Source organism: Microtus pennsylvanicus, chromosome 13, assembly GCF_037038515.1.
Source record: "Microtus pennsylvanicus isolate mMicPen1 chromosome 13, mMicPen1.hap1, whole genome shotgun sequence".
Lineage (NCBI taxonomy): Eukaryota > Metazoa > Chordata > Mammalia > Rodentia > Cricetidae > Microtus > Microtus pennsylvanicus.
The window spans coordinates 51,270,169-51,289,821 of NC_134591.1; the positions used below are offsets into that span (position 1 = coordinate 51,270,169).

Consider the following 19,653-nt stretch of genomic DNA (forward strand, 5'->3'; position numbering starts at 1 on the left):
TTTAGAGGGGTTAGGGGGCTCTTGGCTCAGGCTCCCTGCACGGTATCCCCTTTCTTACTGGTAACAGTTTCTCAGGTGGGCTGGTATACCTGGCATAGAGAGTGCTGAGGGCTGGGCACCATCTGGCAGCTGTGCCTCTCTCTCTTCTGCCAGGCCTGCCTTCAATTCCTGCCAGCAGAAAGGAAGCCCCAGGGTATGTGGCAGTGTGACATGGTGGTCCAAAGAAAAGCCACTGGGGGAGACTCAGAGGGTCAGACATAGGGCACAAATGCCTTCCTGATGGTAGCTTCTTTCTGTCCCCACAGAATGGTGCTGTGCCCAGCGAGGCCACCAAGAAGGACCAGAACCTCACACGGGGCAACTGGGGCAACCAGATTGAGTTTGTACTGACGAGCGTGGGCTATGCCGTGGGCCTGGGCAATGTCTGGCGCTTCCCATACCTCTGCTATCGCAACGGGGGAGGTACCCAGTGGGCACAGGGCAGGGACCACCCACTTGGGTAGAGCCCACCCATCAGGGCTTGGGCCATTGTCTCCCTGACACAGACATCACTCCAGGAAGAAGCTGACCTCTAGCCCTGGTCTTTGGCCATCCCTGGCTTAGGCACATTTGCCTAAGATGCAGGCCGCCCTCAGGCCCTAGCAGCCTGATCCTGCCAGCCTGCTCTTTAGAGTCTAGGAGAAGTAGAGAAAAGACTCGAATTTCCTGGGTTCCCTGTCTTAGCTCCCTATGTTTCAACAGCGCCCCCTCCCCCAGATGGTGCAGAGATGCTTTAGGATCCCAGTGATTGTGAAATCAATTGGTTAAACCTTCAAATCCTACCCCAGCATGGCAGTTTGGGGGCTGGATTTTCTCCAGAGCAGACTTTCTGGGAGTGTGTCAAGTTCAAAGCCAGGCTGTGGGGATTGTACCCCAGCTTCAGGCTGCTGCTTAGCGTACACTCCTGTCTCAGTACTAGTGAAGCTCAGAGGTTTTATTGTGGGTTCTGAGAAGGACACTCGGGGAGGTGTTCCCCAAGCCCACCCTGAGCCTGGCCTCTCCCTGCATGCCAGGCGCCTTCATGTTCCCCTACTTCATCATGCTGATCTTCTGCGGGATCCCCCTCTTCTTCATGGAGCTCTCCTTCGGCCAGTTTGCAAGCCAGGGCTGCCTGGGGGTCTGGAGGATCAGCCCCATGTTCAAAGGTGAGGCTGTGGTGGGGGGCATGTACATGCACATGTGTGCATGCACTTGTGCATGCGTACATCACACACACACGCACACACACACGCACACACACACACAGAGGCCAGCTTGTCCATCTGTACAAACATGACTATCCCCCGTGGGGCATCAGTACTGACCTAATCCTGACATCAATGGCCAAGGCCGTGGCTGCATGCTGGGATTCACATTTTTGACCCCCATCTTTCCCTCCTGCTGTGTATATACACAAAACTCCTTTCCCCCACGGAGGCCCAAACCTTCCCTTCTGTGACTCTCCATCAAAGATCGTTGGGCCTTTAGGAACTGCTGAATTTTACCTACATACGCCAGGCTCCTCCTCCAATGCTTTCTCCTCCAGGCGTGGGCTACGGCATGATGGTGGTGTCCACGTACATCGGCATCTACTACAATGTGGTCATCTGCATCGCCTTCTACTACTTCTTCTCGTCCATGACGCACGTGCTGCCCTGGGCTTACTGCAATAACCCCTGGAACACGCCGGACTGTGCTGGGGTGCTGGATGCTTCTAACCTCACCAACGGCTCCCGACCCACTGCCCTGACCGGCAACCTCTCTCACCTGCTCAACTACACCCTGCAAAGAACCAGCCCCAGCGAGGAGTACTGGAGGTGAGGCTCCTGGTAAACACAGGATGGGGGGACCTGGTGGCAGCCCTCGGCTCTCCCTGGCCCCGTCAGGCAGCCATGCCCGGATCATCTGCCCACAGCGCCTACTGCCCAGGGCATAGAGTTGGGTAAAATGGCAGACATATAGAGGGCCATGGGAGACTTGAAGACGATCTGGGAATTCTTTCAGAGTAGCAGTGCGGGAGGGCTCTGGAAATCTTAGGCCAGCCAGGGCAAGGGGGCCAGCATGCTGGAGAGAAAGGCATGAGTGAGGGTCCCAAAGAACCAGCGGTTATTCTCAAAGCTGAGGGAAGCCTGCTCTGTTGAGACTAATGTGGATGGAGGGCTCTTGTGGGCTTTGAGGTGGCCTTGAAGGGGCACTGTGCTCACAGAGAACTAACACGAATTAAGCTTCTACTTCGTATTGTAGAACACAAGGAACTGTGGACATGCACTAGGCCAGGGATGCCAGGGCAGCCAGACCCACTCTCTTCAGAGGTGGCGAGAGACTAGTGACTCTGGGCTCATGAAGGGAGGTTGCTGTTGGAGGTGTCGGGATCACCTTGTCCCAGCTGGCAGAAAGAGGGCACAGTCGGGTCTTCTTCCTACATCTTACTGGAGAGTCCTGGGCAGAGGTAGGCCTCTTCTATTCCTTATACAGACTTCTGTGGCATCTGCTCTAAAGGCCCTTGTGTACCTGTGACAGGCGTAACATGGTCCTGAGCCTCTGCCCAAGAAATTCAGTCTGTGGGTGATGGTGACTTCTGTGAGATGGGGACAAGAAGAGGTGATCATAGCTGCCAAGAAATGGAAGAGAAAAAAGTAGAGGAATTAGGAGGGATGTGAGTAGCTGAGCAGAGGCCAGGAGGAAGCAGAGATTGGGAAAAAGGGAGGCTGAGAAAAAAGACAAGAAGGGCGGGCAGACCTCACATGGCATCAGCTTCTACGGGAGCCTAAAAGCTTGAAGCTTCCTCTGCTGTGTGCTGGAGGCCAAAGGTGAGGTGCACAAGGCCCCAGGCCTGCTGAAGTTGTAGCAGGGCCTCTAAGTCCAGTCCTGAAAGCACAGACTCCAAAGAAGCAGTCGTGGGACAGGCCGGTTTTGGAGAGGACACCGGAAAGAGAGCAAGACAGAGCTCACACCCAATCAGAGGACTCTGGGTATCTGTCCATCCGGGGCGCAAAGTGTACAAGACAGAAGATGAACTTCTCTGGAGCTCCTAAAAGCGCAAACCCTGCCTACCCTCCTCACCCCAAGCAGATGCTACAGCGTTGCGGGCCTCAGGGGCAAAGCTCTGGAGACCTTAGCCAGTGAAACCAGCGGGGAATCGCTCAGAGAATCTGCCCAGGGAAGCATACTGAGGGGACAGCTGGGCTCTGCTTCCCAGCTGGGGCTCCGCCAGGCCTACCTAAGCGGCTCAGTTTCTAACCCTAATGGCTCCCTGCTGCCACCTCCTGGAAAGCCTAGAAAGGCACTTTCCCCTGCTATAGTGGTGTTTGAACACCGCTCCACACCCACCCTCGTGCATGCAAGGCAAGTGCCTCACCCTTGAGCTACATCCCCTTCTTTTTACTTTATTTTGAGACAAGGTCTTACTAAGTTGCCCAGGCTGGTCTTGAACATGTGGTCCTCCTGCCCAGACGATAGAGAGGCTGGGATCATAGGCCAGCATCAACAGGTCTGTCTTGGAAATGACCCTTAAGAGAGCAGTGGTTGGAAGGAATGGGTATATGTTCAGTGGCAGAACATTTGGCTAGCATGCCGGAGGCACAGTGTTGGATTCCCCAGTCCCAGAGGAGGCTAGAACTGCCCAGGCCTCACTGATGAAAGGAGAGCAGGGAAGTGTTGCCACCTTCTGTATACCAGCGCACTATCTCTGTTAAGTTTTCCTAGCTCCGTTTTCAGATTTAGAGACTGACATTCCAAGTAAGGATCCAGATGTCTCTGGAGGTGACTGGGCTATGTCCCAGGCCCGCCCTGGCTCTGCTGTTGTCCGGTCCTAGGCCAGTGGTGTTCTGCCAGTCTTCTTAGTTCCTTTGAAAGGTGGCATAATGTAGTTACAGTTTTATGAATGAGATCAGCAGGCCAACGGAAAGATGAGAAAGACTGGGGTGTGGACCAATGGCGGAGCTTGCCTAGCACTTGTGAGGTCCTTGATTTGATCCCTAGCACCTAAACAACAGACAGACAGACAGACAGACAGGTGCCTTTAAAGTGAGAGAATCTGGAGGGGCAGGATTCTGAGCCACTCCTTCCCCCCTCCGGTCCCCAGACTCCTTCCAGCCCCTAAGCTCGTGGCAGCCAACACCTGGCACAGAGTGGACTCTGATCCCAACTCCACCTCACCCACCCCAGTGTCTCATGCCCGTGTCATAGCCACACTGACATCTCCAGTCCTGCCTGGCTCTGCCACTGGCCTATTGTGTGTCCGTGGGAGGTCATCAAACCTCCCCAAGTTTGATTGCTCACCCCTGGAATCTGGGTGGTTGTAATTCTTCCCTCCCTGTTGCAGAGGTGAAATATGCTATTCAGAGGTCAGTAGCAAGTGCTCAAGTGTGCTCATGAAGCCCGGAAGGGGAGGGCTTTCTTCTCAAACCAGTTACCGTTTGCTCATGGAAATAAGATCTCTGTGTATCTAGAGCTTGAGATTTTATTTATTTTTATATATTTTTTGAGATAGGGTTTTATATAGCCCTAGCTGGCCTGAACACCCTATGTAGAACCAGGCTAGCTTTGAACTGACAGAGAGCTTCCTGCCTCTGTCTCCCAAATGTTGAGATTAAAGGCATATTTGTTTGTTTGCTTGCTTTTGAGACAGGGTCTCACTGATATCTGGAGAAGAACTGAGCGTGGTGATATACCTGTCATCCCAGCAGCTGGGAGGCTGAAGCAGGAGAATCATAATTTTAAAACCAACCTATGATACCTAGTGGACCTAGTCTCAAAAAAGAAAAAAAGCAGGGGGAAAAGGCAGAATAATTCCTGAGAGGTCATATGCCAGAAGCCAGCTTATAAATAAGTCACATTCCAGAATGCTCTGAGGTTAATTGTTTGATCTCAAAAGCACATGGTCCAAAGCAAAACAAAGAACTAAATACAGTACAACCTAAAATAAAGCTAGAATTCATTCGTTGGTTCCCAGGCTAACCATCTAAGCTCTGCACTCCCAGTACAGTAATGCTATACTTGTGCAATAAAAAGAACATCAAATGCTGCCATTTTAGCATGTGTAATTAGGCAAAGTTTCTTTATTTTCTAAATCCTTTAAATGAAAGAGGGTTTCTTGACTTGAATGTTGGCACTTGCAAAAAAGTGACTCGGTAGGAGCAGACGGAGCCTGTGGTTATTCTGAAGGACCCACCTTGCCACCTTGCCGGCACTGGTGTCTTGCATAGGAACACCCAGGCAGGCCTGACCTGGGCTGCCAGGAGCCCCAGTTCATTGCCTTCAGCTATGAATGGCCTTGTTTGTCTAGCTCAATGGGCCAACAAAATTGTTTTCTGTGTGTGCTATGTATGAAGGGGCAGAAGGCAGGGAATCAGTCAAAGGGAACCTGGAGCCTCTGAGTCTCATGGCTCCTGAACTTTGTCTGTTGATTCCTGTATGGCTGAGCCAGAAGAGGGTAATGCCAGCCTTGGATACTGGTGTAGACAGTTGGGAGAATTGGGCAGAGGGAGCAGGAGTCAGACAGCACCCTCTGCAGGTCATGCAGTGAAGGATGGCCTGGGAGGGAAAATGGGAAGCCAAAGAAGGCAGTGGAAGTCTCCTTTGGGTGGTCAGGCAGGCCGACCAAGCAAACACCAAGTTCCAGCTCTGACAGCATTGTTCTATGAAGATCAGGAATCATATCCTATCCCAAGACATTCAAAGTGTCTACATGAGGTTGAGAGCTGATGTAAGCATGGCTGAGGATGCTGGGGGCCCCGGGGGAGACAGTCTCCAGTGGGAGCTGCGCTAAGTCTCCAGTAGCAGGGAAAGAAGAGAGTCTATGTTTGACCTATGTCGTGCTGAGGAAGTGGAGACTCAAGATGTCTTTGTTGCTTCCTTCTCACCTCTAGCCTGGATTGTTCATCTGGGCTCCCTCCTTTCTGCCTCCCAGTCCGTTTGCCAGTGTTCATTTACTCAAGACCAAATAATTGAGTATCTCTCAGTGCCAGGCACTGGAGGTGTACGGCCGTGAACAAAGTGAAAGCTTCCGTCTTCATAGAGGACAGAGGACAAAAGCCATTAAAAGGCTCAGCTGGTAGAGTGCTTTCCTTGCATGCGTGGAGGCTTTGGCTTGACCCTCAGCACCACATAAAACCTGGCAAGGTGTCATACACGTGTAATGCCAGCATTCAAGGGGAGGAAGCAGAAGGATCATAAGTTCAAGGTCATCCTCAACTACACAGTGAATTCAAGACCAGCCTGAGTGACATGAAACCTTGTCTTATAGAAAGCAAACAAACTATTGATAGCAAAATAAACAGAATGAGAGAAGGATGTGTATGCTGTTGAGGAACACAGAGTGAGGTAAGGAATGCTGGACTGGGGTGAAAGCTGCATTTTAAGCTATATAATCAAGAAGATCCATTTGAGAAGTGGCCATCTGAATAAAGACTGAAGGAAGTGGGGGGTTACATGGACAAGCCCAGCTATATCCTAAACAGGGATATAGTGTGAAACACAGCATCTTGTTCACATGTGTAAAAGGTGTCAAGGTGGCACATGGCCTTATGTACACAGATCTCTGGTGGGGGAGGGAGAAGCTACTTCATTCAGAGACAGTAACATTTACAAAGGCCCTGGGGTGGGGGGCAGGCTAACATGTTTGAGAAAAACAAAGTCCAGTGCAGCTAAATATAGACAGAAACTTCTGGCCTGCCTGGTCCTGCAGATGTTCAGTTCCAAAGAAACACACAGAGGCTTATATTAATTATAAACTGTTTGACCTATTTCTCAGGCTTATTACTAACTAGCTCTTACAACTTAAATTTACCCATAATTCTTGTCTATGTTTAGCCATGTGACTTGGTACCTTTTCTCAGTGAGGCATTCCCATCTTGCTTCCTCTGCATCTTGCTGGTGACTGACTCTCTGCCTTTCCTCTTCCCAGAATTCTTTTAGTCTGCTCACCCTATCTATACTTCCTGCCTGGCTACTGGCCAATCAGCATTTTATTAAACTGAGTGACAAACCTTTACAGTATATGAAAGCATTATCCTACAGCATTTCCCCTTTTTTCTTTTCAAAACAAGAACTCTGAATCTAATCTCCTTTGTTTAGCTTTCCTGACCATTATCCATAGCAACTTGTAACCAACACACTAAACAAGAAGACAAACATCCATAATCCATTTTTGGGGGGGAATGTGGGTGTAGTTTTCTAGGCTACTTCCTGCTGAGGACCCAAAGAAAATTTAGGATTATGGTCAAGTCCTGACTGTGAGTCTGGATCATCTCAGCCAGCAGTGCTAAGGCTGCTCTGGCTGTAGAACTCAAAGGAAACTGCAGCAGAGCTCTGAGACATTTGGCTATCTGTGTCATCTGCTCCTATCAGAGATTTTTCAAGGGATCTTCCTCAACCAAACTTGATTTTTCTTAACCCAGAATGAATCCAAAACCTCTTATTTCCTGTGGAAATAAAAGCAGAACCTCTCTCCCAAAGTAACATATCTTTTGACTTAAATTTTGAATTCAAGATATTTTTAAAATAGACAGATTGGTTTAATCCAGCAGCATTTATAATCAAATGTCTTATAGCAACTGTTGCTCCTTCCTCAGCAATCAAACAATTCAAAGACAACATAATTACATACAGTATCCAGACTCTATATATTTTCCATCTTTACGTGGCTTTTTTTACTCTTTTATTTTTGTTTTTTAATTTTTGGTATTTTTAAAAAAAATATTTATTTATTTATTATGTATACAATATTCTGTCTGTGTATATGCCTGCAGGCCAGAAGAGGGCACCAGACCAGATGGTTGTGAGCCACCATGTGGTTGCTGGGAATTGAACTCGGGACCTTTAGAAGAGCAGGCAATGCTCTTAACCGCTGAGCCATCTCTCCAGCCCAATTTTTGGTATTTTTGAGACAAGGTTTCTCTGTGTATCTTTGGCTGCCCTGGAACTAACTCTGTATACCAGGCTGGCCTTGAACTCACAGAGATCCACCTGTCTCTGCCTCCTAAGTGCTGGGATTAAAGGTGTGTGCCACCACACCCGACTACTCTATTTCTTTTAAGAACTTTCTCTATTTTTTTTCTCTCCCAAGCCTGTGTATATTTTTTAACACACTGTAAACCATGTAGGGAGTTTTTTTTTTTCATCTGAATCTGTCTTTACTGTTTACCTTTTTCTGACCACATGAGTCTTTAATCTGCTAAATGATATGCCTTGGATTAAAACTACAGCTTTGGCAGCTGGCTCCACCCCATTCCTTAGCTTTTTGAGAGTCCAGCTTTATGGCAGAGGTATTGGCAGGAGCCAGATTTATTGCTACAACTCTGTGGAGTTTCTACGTCTATGCCACCACCAAGAAGCCTGATGCCAGCTGCTCATAAACGCCATTTAAGTGTTTAGTGACAGGGCCTCTTAAAAGAGCTGTGACGTTTTTGCTACTGATGCTGAATCAGGAAGCCTCTCTTAAAGGAGCTGCATCTTTGCTTGCTGCCAACAGAGTACCAGAGAAAAGACAGTTATCAAGAAATTGGGCTTGACTCTGTTCTTCTCTGTCTAGAATCTTTTTTTAAAAAAAGCTTTCTCAGACTTTATGTGGAAATTCTTGCCAAACATTTGAGTGCCATTTGTAGAAGGAAATTCCTGTCTCACCCAGTCCCACAGCCATTCAGTTTCAAATAAACAGATGCATATATTAATTATCAACTGGCTTATTGCTCAGGCTTATTACCAACAACTCTTACAACTTAAATTCACTCATAATTCTTGTCTATGTTTAGCCATGTGACTTGGTACCTTTTCTCAGTGAGGCATTCTCATCTTGCTTCCTTTGCATCTCTCTGCCTTTCCTCTTCACAGAATTTTATACTTCCTATACTTCCTGCTTGGCCAATTAGTATTTTATTAAACTAATACGAGTGACAAATCTTTACAGTGTACAAGAATATTATCCCACAGCAGCTAAATCTGTGAGAGAAGGGAAGGAAGGAAGAGATCAGAGAAATGGCAGAGCCAGGGACACTGGATCCTGTAGGGCCTATAGTCAGTGTAGGGGTTACTGTAGCAAGTGCAAGGCTTGAAGCCATAGAGGGTCTTGATCATTTTAAAACAGATCAAAGCCTCAAAGGTCTCCCATTGCCCTTGGGAGGAAATGGAAACTCTTCAGCCTCACTTTCACTACTTCTTACAATGAGGCCTTTTCCTGTTCATCGGCTCCTTCCTGTCCATCACCCTTCTGTATTCCCTGTCTTCTCTTTCTGATGTATTCTTTCCTTTCTGAGCTAACCAACATGCCCAGGCTGGTCATGCTAGCTCCTGGCCCCCTGCCCCGTTACAGGCCTGCCCTTCCTACCATCCCTTTCACCCATATCCTCACACCATAATTCCAGCCTCATCTTTCCAGGGAAGCCTTCATCCTGGCTTTCCCTACAGGTGAGACACCACTACCGTCAATACCCTGTGCCCTTCCTGTGTCCTTTCCACCCATTGCAGCTCTGCTTGCTCGCCTCCACCCTCTTCCCCAGGGCCAGGAAGAAGCCTCCTGCCCAGTTGACCCAAAGAATGCAGTCTGCCTGGCATAGGGCTGCAGGTGGAGCTACACCCCCAAGGGGAGGAGTTAGGGTGACATCACCCTGTCAGCTCTGCTCCTGAGAGCTGGAGCAGACTATTATGGTATAGCTCTCTGAAGGCTTCCAGAGGAGGTGCTTCTGATAGGATGAATGGACACTCCTGAAGTGTGGAATGCACACAAAAGGACCTGGGCTGGACTCAAGCAGATACTGGGCGGGTGTCAACCACTGCCACAGGAGAGGAGACTAGCTCAAACTTGACTTGGTCTCTCAGAGCCCTTGAGGGTCCCAGGATGGACTGCAGGGCAGAGGGCTGGGGTCCCAAAGCACCTCCTATTCTCCCATAACCAGGCTTCTGGGACCTGGCAGCATGAGGTATATAGATCATGAGTCTTGGTTGCTGGGCAGCAGAGGCTGGCCTTCAGTGACAGTCACCTTCCCCTCCCCAGGCTGTATGTGCTGAAACTGTCTGATGACATTGGAAACTTTGGGGAGGTTCGGCTTCCCCTCCTAGGCTGCCTCGGCGTTTCCTGGGTGGTCGTCTTCCTCTGCCTCATCCGAGGAGTCAAGTCTTCAGGGAAAGCAAGTACCCTCCCCAGGCAGGGTTTGTTCCCACCCTGCCTCTCCTTCCTGGGGCTGATGGGAGTCTAAGGGAGGGGTAACAAAGAGCCACAGCAGAAGAAGGACCAAAGTCAATAGTGGCTGGGGTCAGAGAGGTCGCAGGAGGGTTAGGGTTCTAGAGGAATCCATGGAACCTGTGTCTTGTCTCAGGTGGTGTACTTCACGGCCACGTTCCCCTATGTGGTGCTGACCATTCTGTTCGTTCGTGGAGTGACCCTGGAAGGAGCCTTCATGGGTATCATGTACTACCTGACCCCACAGTGGGACAAGATTCTGGAGGCCAAGGTGGGACGTGGAGGATTGTCCCAAAGGGGCCAGGGAGGGTAAAGTGATCAGGCCTCTGACTCAGTGGCTCACTGCCGGCCTCTCCGCAGGTGTGGGGGGATGCCGCCTCCCAGATCTTCTATTCCCTAGGCTGCGCGTGGGGCGGGCTCATCACCATGGCCTCCTACAATAAGTTCCACAACAACTGCTACCGGTGAGTGCTCCCCTGCCAGCCTGGAGGCTGCCGGTTTCTGTTCCCTCCACAGCCTGACCCTGGATCCACAGGACTTCCAGACTCCTGTGTGGTCTGCTGCCTACTGGGGACCTCCTGTACTCATAACCTTGAGAACCTCGTGTCTCAAGTGGGTCCTGAGAATAGACAGCAAAGCACTGGCCAGAGAGGGGGATGGGTGGACAAGGGGTCAGGAACCCTGGACTCGCTTTAAAAAGACCCGAGTTGATAGGAAAAGGAGTTAGGGACACTTGTGTTTCTAGACTATCCTAACTCCATGTCTTATTTTGGCTCAAACTGAGGAAAGGGAAGCAAGCTGGGTCTCCTAAACTGTCCTGTTTTTCTCCCTCAGGGACAGTGTCATCATCAGTATCACCAACTGTGCTACCAGTGTCTATGCTGGCTTCGTCATCTTCTCTATCCTAGGCTTCATGGCCAATCACCTGGGTGTGGATGTGTCCCGAGTGGCAGACCATGGCCCTGGGCTAGCTTTTGTAGCTTACCCTGAGGCCCTCACGCTGCTTCCCATCTCCCCACTGTGGTCCCTACTCTTTTTCTTCATGCTCATCTTGCTGGGACTGGGAACTCAGGTATGACACACATGCATGCATGCATGTATGTGTGTGTGTGCATGCGTGTGTAAGTGCATGTATCGTGGAAGCTTGGGCAGGAGGAACTGGGGCAGAGGGCAGGTCCTTATTCTGATGGCCGTGCCTGTAGTTCTGCCTCCTAGAGACCCTAGTCACTGCCATTGTGGATGAGGTGGGGAATGAGTGGATTCTGCAGAAAAAGACCTATGTGACCTTGGGAGTGGCAGTAGCTGGCTTCTTGCTGGGCATCCCCCTTACCAGCCAGGTAAGAATGGAGCTGGGGGGGGGGAAGCGGGGTTGCACTTGCCAGGGCACTTGCAGAATGGGTGGGTAGTTTGCTCTGTGGCACCCTGGCTCATCTGTGCGCTGGCTCACAGGCAGGCATCTACTGGCTGCTGCTGATGGACAATTATGCAGCCAGCTTCTCCTTGGTCATCATCTCCTGCATCATGTGTATGTCCATCATGTACATCTATGGTAAGTGCCCACCTGTCCATGGCCTCTGGCTGGCCCCACTCTGTCCTGCTGGGCTGCTGACCCCTGTTCCCATCTCTCCAGGACACCGAAATTACTTCCAGGACATCCAGATGATGTTGGGGTTTCCACCACCTCTCTTCTTCCAGATCTGTTGGCGCTTTGTCTCTCCAGCTATCATTTTTGTAAGTTCTCGGGGGGGGGGTCCTCCCTGCTCCTGCTGCCCCTTGGCCAAGTGTCCTCTTGGGAACCAGCAGAGTGAGAGCAGGAAAACAACCACCCAGCCAGAGCTCTGCTTTGGGCATGAGAGGGCTGAACAGTCAGATGTGTACCCACTCAGAGGTGCCAGGCCCTGCCTTCGCTTAGGAAGGGGATATGGAGCCCTTTGACTGACTGAAGCCAGTACTTCAGGGCATAGCCTCACTCTGTGGCATTGCTGCCCAGCTGCCTCTAAGGGGCCTCAGGAGTCGCCGATATTGGTGTGACTTCTGTCTACCTTACTGCTCTTATCCTAGACCCTCATGGAGACTGCTCCTAAGCAGGGAGATACATGGCAGATACATGGGAATGTGGCAGCATCCCAGGACCTGTTGGTGCAGGGCTAGGAGTTAGGTCAGCTGAGCCTCCAAGGCTGGGAATTTGCCTGGCTTTGGAGAGAGCATCCTATTTCCAAGCACATTCATCAGAACGCTACACTGGTAGTTGGGCTCCCTTCCCTCGCCCTGTTCACGTTAACTCCTGCAGTATCTCTTTGGTTGTCATTGCTGTCTCCACCCTACGGCTATGGAAACTGAGGCACAGGGATATTAAATAGGCCACTGCCACATACTTACTTAATGAGGGCAAGAACCCTGATGCAGACCAAACCGTGCTATGGGAGGGCTAAAACTTGACTCATTTTGCTGCTTGTTTGAGGTGAGAGGGGGAGGGGCTGACAGTATCGTAGTCACTATATAAGAGGGTCAGAGTGCCCCCTCAGTCACTGTGTCAGAGGGCTCACTCGGTGGCAAGGCACTGCCCAGAGGTACCTGTGGCCTCCACAATTCCTCGGAATCATGGAGAGCTAGGTATCAGACTTCCACACTGGCTCATGTTTCTGAAAAGAGGCCCCTGGAGGACTGAGGCCTCCACCACATGGGGTGTAGGATGTTCCTGAGCTTGGCACAGGCTACAGTTTTGGCCATAGGCCCAGCTGAAACAGGAGGAGCGGAAGTCTTCTTTCAAGGCTGAGAGGCCAGAGCCGCTAAAGGCACTGCCTAGCACCATGCCCTCCCTCAGTGGGTGTGGCATTGGCCCAGGCCCCACCCCTCCCATTACCTGGGGTCACCTACCAAGGGCCTCTAGGACTAGAGATGGGGTGAAGTCAATAGAACCTGGAGAGCCAGGCTGGAGGTACCTTGGGGACAGGAATCCGGGCTGTGCAGACATATTCATGTTCTCTTTGGGGCTTTATGTGCCCATGAGGCTCTTGGCAAACCTTAGCCTTCCCTGAGTCCAATGAAGGAATTCGTCCCCACGTACATCAGACTGGTCAAGCCAGGTGTGGTGGTGCTCGCTCACCTTTAACCCCAGCCCCAGGGAGGCAAGAGGCAGAGGCAGGCTGATACCTGAATTTAAGGCCAGGCTGGTCTACACAGAGAGTTTTAAGCTAGCCAGGGTGACAAAGTGAGACCCTGTCTCAAAAATAAATAAAATAAACACACACACCAGGCTCTGCTGGGTCAGGAAACTTGTACGCTCCCAGGAAGGATGCTCTAGGGTCAGTGTGGGCAAGGTCAGAGGGACTTGCATTCCAAGATGCTTAAAAGCTAGGAGGCATGTCCTTCTGCAAGGCCTTTAGGGTGTGGCCTATGAGCCACCTGGCCAAGGCTGTTTCTTTTAGATCCTTTGCTTGCAGCGGCCATGGGCCTCACTGTCTTACCTCTTTCTGGTCAGTCTACTACCTGACACTCAGCGTTTTAGCCTCTGGGCACTCTCTAGGCTGAATGTGGCGGTTACCACAGCCATCGTGAGATAGGACCTGGCCTGGCCTGCTCCTCAACCCCTTCCTCAATCCCCCGCATCTCCTGATACAAATCAGCTCAAATAGACAAGTGAGACAGTGCAGGGCACCCTAGATTCTGAGTTAACACCATCCTAGGCACTCGCAGCACTGTGGGAAATAGGAAGTAGGGGCAGCTCTGAGGAACGCAGATGGGAAATGCCATGGAGAAGCCTTTTAGGAGGCAGAAAATCCAGAAAGGCTACCTGAAAGAGGTGGCCTGTGCTCAGGGTGTGACAGGAATGCTAAGGTCAGGTCTGCAGAGTGGGCGGAGGAGGTAGGAGATGCTGGGTGTGCTGAGGCAGGGATGCCAGGAGGTGGCCAGCAAGATAACAGGTCGTCTGGCAGAACTGAAGCCTAAGGCCAGGAATCTGTCCTTATCTCAACAGACAGTATAGCACCAAGAGACGACGTGGCTGCTTTCCAAAGGTGGTAGCAGCTTACTTGTTCTCTGGCAAAAACGCCTCTGTTCCCTTTATGGCACCTACATGCCTCAACCACTCCCGGGTGGTGGGTTCCTCCTGCATCTTTGGCTCAGGTGTTGACAAGTTGCCTACACCCTGACCAGAACTGGAGGGTCTGGGAAGGGCTCTGTTCAGCTCACACCGTCCCCACCTCTCTACTACTTTGCAGTTCATTCTAATCTTCTCGGTGATCCAATACCAGCCAATCACCTACAACCACTACCAGTACCCGGGCTGGGCTGTGGCCATTGGTTTCCTCATGGCCCTGTCGTCTGTCATCTGCATCCCCCTGTACGCGCTCTTCCAGCTCTGCCGCACAGATGGGGACACACTTCTTCAGGTGAGTGCAGAGGGCTGGGCAGCCAGGCCAGGTGGAAACACTTCTCAGCCTAAGGGGTCTTCCCTTCTGACTCTCTTTTCGCTACGCCCCCTGCCTGCAGCGTTTGAAAAATGCCACAAAGCCAAGCAGAGATTGGGGCCCTGCCCTCCTGGAGCATCGGACTGGGCGCTATGCCCCCACCACAGCCCCCTCTCCTGAAGATGGGTTTGAGGTCCAGCCACTGCACCCGGACAAGGCCCAGATCCCCATGGTGGGCAGTAATGGCTCCAGCCGCCTCCAGGACTCCCGGATATGAGCACAGTTGTGGCAAGGGGAGAGGCCCCACTCAACCCTTGCTCCCACCACAGAGACTGGGGAGGCAGTGGGCAGGTGTGACAGGAGACAGCTGCTGTCACCTTGGCCACCACTGCTAGTGCAGACGTTTGTGCTCATGTCCCCAGTGTTTACACGTCCTTTGGATGCCAAGACAGCAGTCGGGGGTGGGAAAGCCAAGGGAGGATTGCTGTGGGGGTGGGGGTGTCCAAAGCACTTTGGAAGAGGTCTCAGGCCAGGTCCCCAGCGGCCTGCCAGGCTTCACACGGCCTCTGATACCCTCATACTCCGCCTTGAGCTGTTTGACCAGGGGATAAGAGGTTCTGGCTCCACACCCCACTTGTTGCCCTCCAGCCTCATGACCAGTGTTCCTGACCGCAGCCTCTGCCCAGGCAAACCTGTACCTTCTTGCTCGGAACAAGGCAAGGGGCTACGGGCTCACAGTGTTACTTAGACTGTATCACCCAGCCCTGTTTATTTGTGTAATTATTTTTGTAAACATGGTATCATCTGTGGTTGCCACCCCCCGCCCCAGCCCCAGCCTTGGATCCAGTCTGTCTTCCAGGCCTGCCTACACCTCACTTGGCTGCTCCAGGGCCTCTGCCCTTTGTCCCAGCTGTGGTTGTCAGGCCCAGCCAGCTGAGGCTGTGACCCAGCAGCCTGCCCAAAGCACTTATGGAGGGAAAGAGAGGGGACTTCTCAGTAGGAAGTTTGAGCCTGGAGCCCTGGGGAAGGGGACCCTGCACGACATTCCCTTGTCCACCCTCCACCAGGTTGAAGGCCCAGTCTTCCCAGACGTGCTACCCCCGTTTAATGTGCCAAATGGCCCCAGTTCACGTGCCCGTCCCCCCTCTGCAGTCAGAGCTCCTTCTCCCAATCCCTGCGGTGTCCATTTGTCCATCCTGTGCTCTCTGCAGTGACAGCCCTGGCCAAGCCACCTCTAATCCTCTGTAGCAATAATGGTGTGCCGCCCGCCACTGCCCATTGTGCACCACTAGGGTTTTAAAGTCCATAGATTTTAATGAAATTTCTATTCCTGTCTCTGAGCTGCTGCTGTGCTTTGTCTGGGTCCCTTGGGGACAAAAAGTCGGGCTGGGATGGGTCCTCTGTTTGCCAAGCCTCTGTGGAGGCCTGTGTAGAGGAGAAGGGCCAAAGGCTTTGATATTTAGAACAGGTGTCCTGCCACTCGGTCCTAGATACTAGTGACCTGGGAAGGGGCGGGGCTGGGACCAGACTAAGACACAGCTCTGTGGAGACTGAGTGAGCTCATCCAAGAACGAAGCAGAAGCTGGTAGGGGCAGCAGGTGGGAACAGCAGATGGGCGAGTTACAGCAGAAGCCTGTTTTGTGACCAGCCCTTCAGGTTGGAGCCTGGGATGCCGCACTGGACACTGATGTGGAAGCTGGCTCTTCCCAACAGCTGTACCGAAGCTGCCGCCCTCTCCAGCGGTGGGTGACTGCCTGACCTTGAGGGTGGGGGCAGCGCTCCGAAGGAGGTGTAGGCATGTAGCCATGGAGACAAGGAAAGGGTCTGAAGCCTGGAATGGACCTCAAGGGCTTCTGCCTGCACGGGATAGGCAGCTGTGAGATGCCCATGACATGACCCTTCACACACCCCCGCCTGCCCTGTGTTTGGGTGTACCTGTGCTTGGCAGAGACACAGGAAGGCCCCACAGAGACCTGAAGCTCCTGTTCCATGGCCTTCTTCTGTTCCTTTATCTCTGAGGAAGGGCACAGCTGAGACAGTGCCTGGCTTTTCCAGAGAACGTACAGTATGGGGAAAGGTAGGGGACAGGGTATTCTAGGGACTTGCTTGGGATCCTTACCTGCCAGGGTGGGCTCTAGGGTGGCCTTGGAGGGCTGGCAAGCCTGCATCTGCTCCGTTTCCAGACAGTGCTGTGGAGAAAGCTGGTTCAGGGACCCCGCCTAAAGGTAGGGCTCAGGGGCAAGACCATGCAGCCTTGCAGTCTGACCCTCATGAGTGCATAGCCCGTGGAGAAGGCCACGCTTAGCAAGATGGTAGCCGCACGTCCAGTCCCTTAAGGAGAGAGGAGGCGGGCTGGAGAGATGGCTCAGTGGTTAAGAGCATTGCATGTTCTTCCAAAGGTTCTGAGTTCAATTCCCAGCAACCACATGGTGGCTCACAACCATCTGAAATGAGGTCTGGTGCCCTCTTCTGGCCTTCAGGCATACACACAGACAGAATATTGTATACATAATAAATAAATATTAGAAAAAAAAAGGAGAGAGGAGGCAAGAGACCCCAGGCTGTCCAGTGGGCTAGTCTAAAACTGCCGCCTCTGGCCTCTGAAACATGAGAAACAGGTGTAGGATTCACACACCTTGACATACACATAGGTCCGCAAACACACAGGTTGTGATCCCTGCTAAACAGAGAACCTGGGGAAGGCTCAGGGCTGCGCTCACCTGCAGGTCAGAGATCTCTTTCTGCAGCATGTGACACTCCTCCTCCAGGAGGCTCCTAGACAGGAGTGTGAACAGCCAGAACCAGTGAGCAGGACCTCCCAGCTGCACCTATCACATGGTCCCAACCTCCAGAGCTACCAGGAGTCACATTGTTCTGTGGGCACTGCCTGGCCATAGCCTTCCAGCACCCACCATTTCCAGTCACCTCACTATCTGCACCCCCGTGGGCACCATCCTCTTCTGTACCCTGGCACTGAGCCTCTGGCTCATCCTGCTTCCATTAGCCCCACACCACAGCCTTCTTGTGCTTAGGGCCCTGGCACACAAACACACACACACACACACACACACACACACACACACACACACACACAGTCTACCTACCTGCACACTCTCTTCCAGGCAGTCCCAACCCCTTAAGGTCCACCCCTGTCTTCTTGCCCCCAATCTACATACACTCAAGTGCCACTAGGCCTCACCTCAGGTGTCTGACAACCTGGTCAATGTTAGACACATTCAGTTGGTCCTTGATGACACTGAGGTCCCTGGGACAGCTGCTGACAGGTGAAGTTAACATCACCCCCTCCGTGTGGCTCATTCTAGTCCTTCAGGGAACAAATGCCACTTCTAGATAATTTTGTTTTCTTTGTACAGGCAACATAATAGAGTACAAACAATAGTTTCAGAGCCGAGGCTTCCACATGGGTTCTGCCACCTTCACCATGAGACCTCAGGGAAATTGTTTATCTTCCTGAGCTTTCTTTTTTTATCTAAAAACTGGGGACAATGCTCAGCTTATAGGATTGTAGGGGGATTTAAACAAGAACTTGGAGCCAGGTGATGATGGTGCACACCTTTAGTCCCAGCACTCTGGAGGCAGAGACAGGTGGGGATCTCTGTGAGTTTGAGGCCAGCCTGGTCTACAAAGCAAGTTCCAGACAGGCTCCAAAGCTAAAGAGAAACCTTGTCTTTGGGGGGGGGGAGTGTCCAGCCCCAGAATGAGAACTCTTCCACAGATCTGACGGACCAATTGGCTGGACCTTCTGCCTGGCAGGGGCAGAGCCTCCCTCTTTACCATCACTTTACCTGGGCTCGCTGGCTCTCATCCGTGATACTTCCTGTTGTGTTGAGTCACACCCGGGCTCCTCCAAGGCAAAGCGGAGGACCCTGGGACTATACTGGGCCCACACCTCAGTCTGGTCCCTGAAAAGGTGTGCATGAAGGGACCTCCTTTCAGGAAACTACAGGAAAAGGCCACACTGGCTCTTTGTCAGGGGCAGCCCATCTGATGTCTGGGCAAGGTGGCCGGGCCAGAGACTCCCACCTGCCCTCACAGACAGCCTTAAGGCGGAGGCCTTGAAGCAACTGTCGGAGTTCTTGGCGCATGATATCCCTCAGGAGGGGTGGTGGTGCAAGAAGGGAGGGAGAGTCAAACATGGGGTGGGATCCCGAGGCTTGAGAAGACCGAGACTCTTGGAGCAGTGCCTTTAGCATCGCCACCTGCAAGGAGAGCTGGGGCACCTTGCCACTGGGGCAGAGGGGATGGGTGTATGTTGGGGGGATTGTTAGGGATGGGGGAGTCAAACGGGAGAGAAAGGGCAGCCAGTGAAAACAAGGTGTTAGGGGGTCACCAAATAGGGCTAGGGACCTGGTGGAGGCAGGAAATCACGTGAACTGTAGGGCAGGCCTGGAATGTGACCCACCCCCACCCACCGGACTCCCACCTCCTCTCGCAACTCCAGGCTCAGGTCCACCGCTGCCTCCCCCAGAATCCTCTTCACTTCAGGCCGCTCCGGGAGTGGAACATGCTCCTCCACCAGCTCCCACAGGGCTGGGGAGTCCCGGGACATGGCCTGAGTACGTCGCGGCCCCCTGGTCAGACCTATGAGACGGACCGGGACCGACCGCAGGTCAAGAGTGCTAGATTTCCTGGGAGACCGCTGGTTGCTCCGGGCCAGAGCCACGCCCACAGAGCCCCTCCCACTGTCATCGAGGCCCCGTCTTGTTCTGCCTACATCCCCACACTGGAATTGCTTGGCCTACTTCGGGCCGACCCTCCTGGGTCCGGGATCCTGATCACCTCTGGGGAAAACCAGGCTGTGGCAGCTGGCCTTAGCCCCTTCCCTCCCAAGAGGCGGTCACCTGGGAAACCACCGAGCCCCAGGATCGCCCTCGAGTGAGGCCCCGCCCTACCCACGGTAGTAGAGCAGCATGCTAGTCAGCTAGCGCTTGAGCTTACCCCTGGACATCTTTCTACCTCGGAGGAAGTAGAACTGAGAAATTAGGTCCCGCTGGGTTCGTTATTTTCTTACTCCTATAAGCCTGAAGG

General features: G+C 52.3%; 2 protein-coding genes across 5 annotated transcripts in view; one reads left to right on the forward strand and one right to left on the reverse strand.

Moving 5' to 3' along the window:
• The window catches only part of Slc6a9 (solute carrier family 6 member 9), a 36,398-nt gene extending 20,454 nt beyond the window's left edge, over positions 1 to 15,944 (forward strand). For both annotated transcript variants that reach the window (XM_075944931.1, XM_075944930.1), the window contains 12 exons: positions 306 to 462; positions 1,053 to 1,184; positions 1,565 to 1,835; positions 10,010 to 10,142; positions 10,332 to 10,466; positions 10,556 to 10,659; positions 11,030 to 11,267; positions 11,398 to 11,532; positions 11,645 to 11,744; positions 11,826 to 11,926; positions 14,416 to 14,586; positions 14,687 to 15,944. In XM_075944931.1, coding sequence (XP_075801046.1) covers positions 306 to 462; positions 1,053 to 1,184; positions 1,565 to 1,835; positions 10,010 to 10,142; positions 10,332 to 10,466; positions 10,556 to 10,659; positions 11,030 to 11,267; positions 11,398 to 11,532; positions 11,645 to 11,744; positions 11,826 to 11,926; positions 14,416 to 14,586; positions 14,687 to 14,881 — 1,872 coding nt within the window. In that variant the 3' untranslated portion in view covers positions 14,882 to 15,944. The remainder of the gene's footprint in view (positions 1 to 305; positions 463 to 1,052; positions 1,185 to 1,564; positions 1,836 to 10,009; positions 10,143 to 10,331; positions 10,467 to 10,555; positions 10,660 to 11,029; positions 11,268 to 11,397; positions 11,533 to 11,644; positions 11,745 to 11,825; positions 11,927 to 14,415; positions 14,587 to 14,686) is intronic.
• A 137-nt stretch (positions 15,945 to 16,081) lies between these two features.
• Positions 16,082 to 19,174, reverse strand: Ccdc24 (coiled-coil domain containing 24). 3 transcript variants are annotated; one of them, XM_075946242.1, is made up of 8 exons: positions 19,049 to 19,174; positions 18,649 to 18,824; positions 18,411 to 18,527; positions 17,804 to 17,881; positions 17,325 to 17,379; positions 16,724 to 16,793; positions 16,540 to 16,618; positions 16,082 to 16,461 (listed from the first exon to the last, which is right to left on the reverse strand). In XM_075946242.1, exons 1-8 carry the CDS (start codon positions 19,172 to 19,174, stop codon positions 16,257 to 16,259), a joined length of 906 nt encoding a protein of 301 aa, XP_075802357.1. In that variant the 3' UTR covers positions 16,082 to 16,256. The 3 variants fall into 3 exon arrangements, with proteins under 3 accessions (XP_075802357.1, XP_075802356.1, XP_075802355.1); XM_075946241.1 differs by having other exon boundaries at positions 17,804 to 17,878; positions 18,411 to 18,551; positions 18,631 to 18,824; XM_075946240.1 differs by having other exon boundaries at positions 17,804 to 17,929; positions 18,649 to 18,836.
• Positions 19,175 to 19,653: the final 479 nt, after the last annotated feature.

Coding starts and splice junctions, on each gene's coding strand:
- Ccdc24 (XM_075946240.1), bottom strand. CDS start 19,174: ATGTCCCGGGACTCCCCAGCCCTGTGGGAGCTGGTGGAGGAGCATGTT. Junction 18,528..18,648: donor AAGGCTGTCTGTGAGGGCAG/GTGGGAGTCTCT, acceptor ACACCTTTTCAG/GGACCAGACTGAGGTGTGGG. Junction 16,462..16,539: donor TGTGTCTCTGCCAAGCACAG/GTACACCCAAAC, acceptor TATCCCGTGCAG/GCAGAAGCCCTTGAGGTCCA.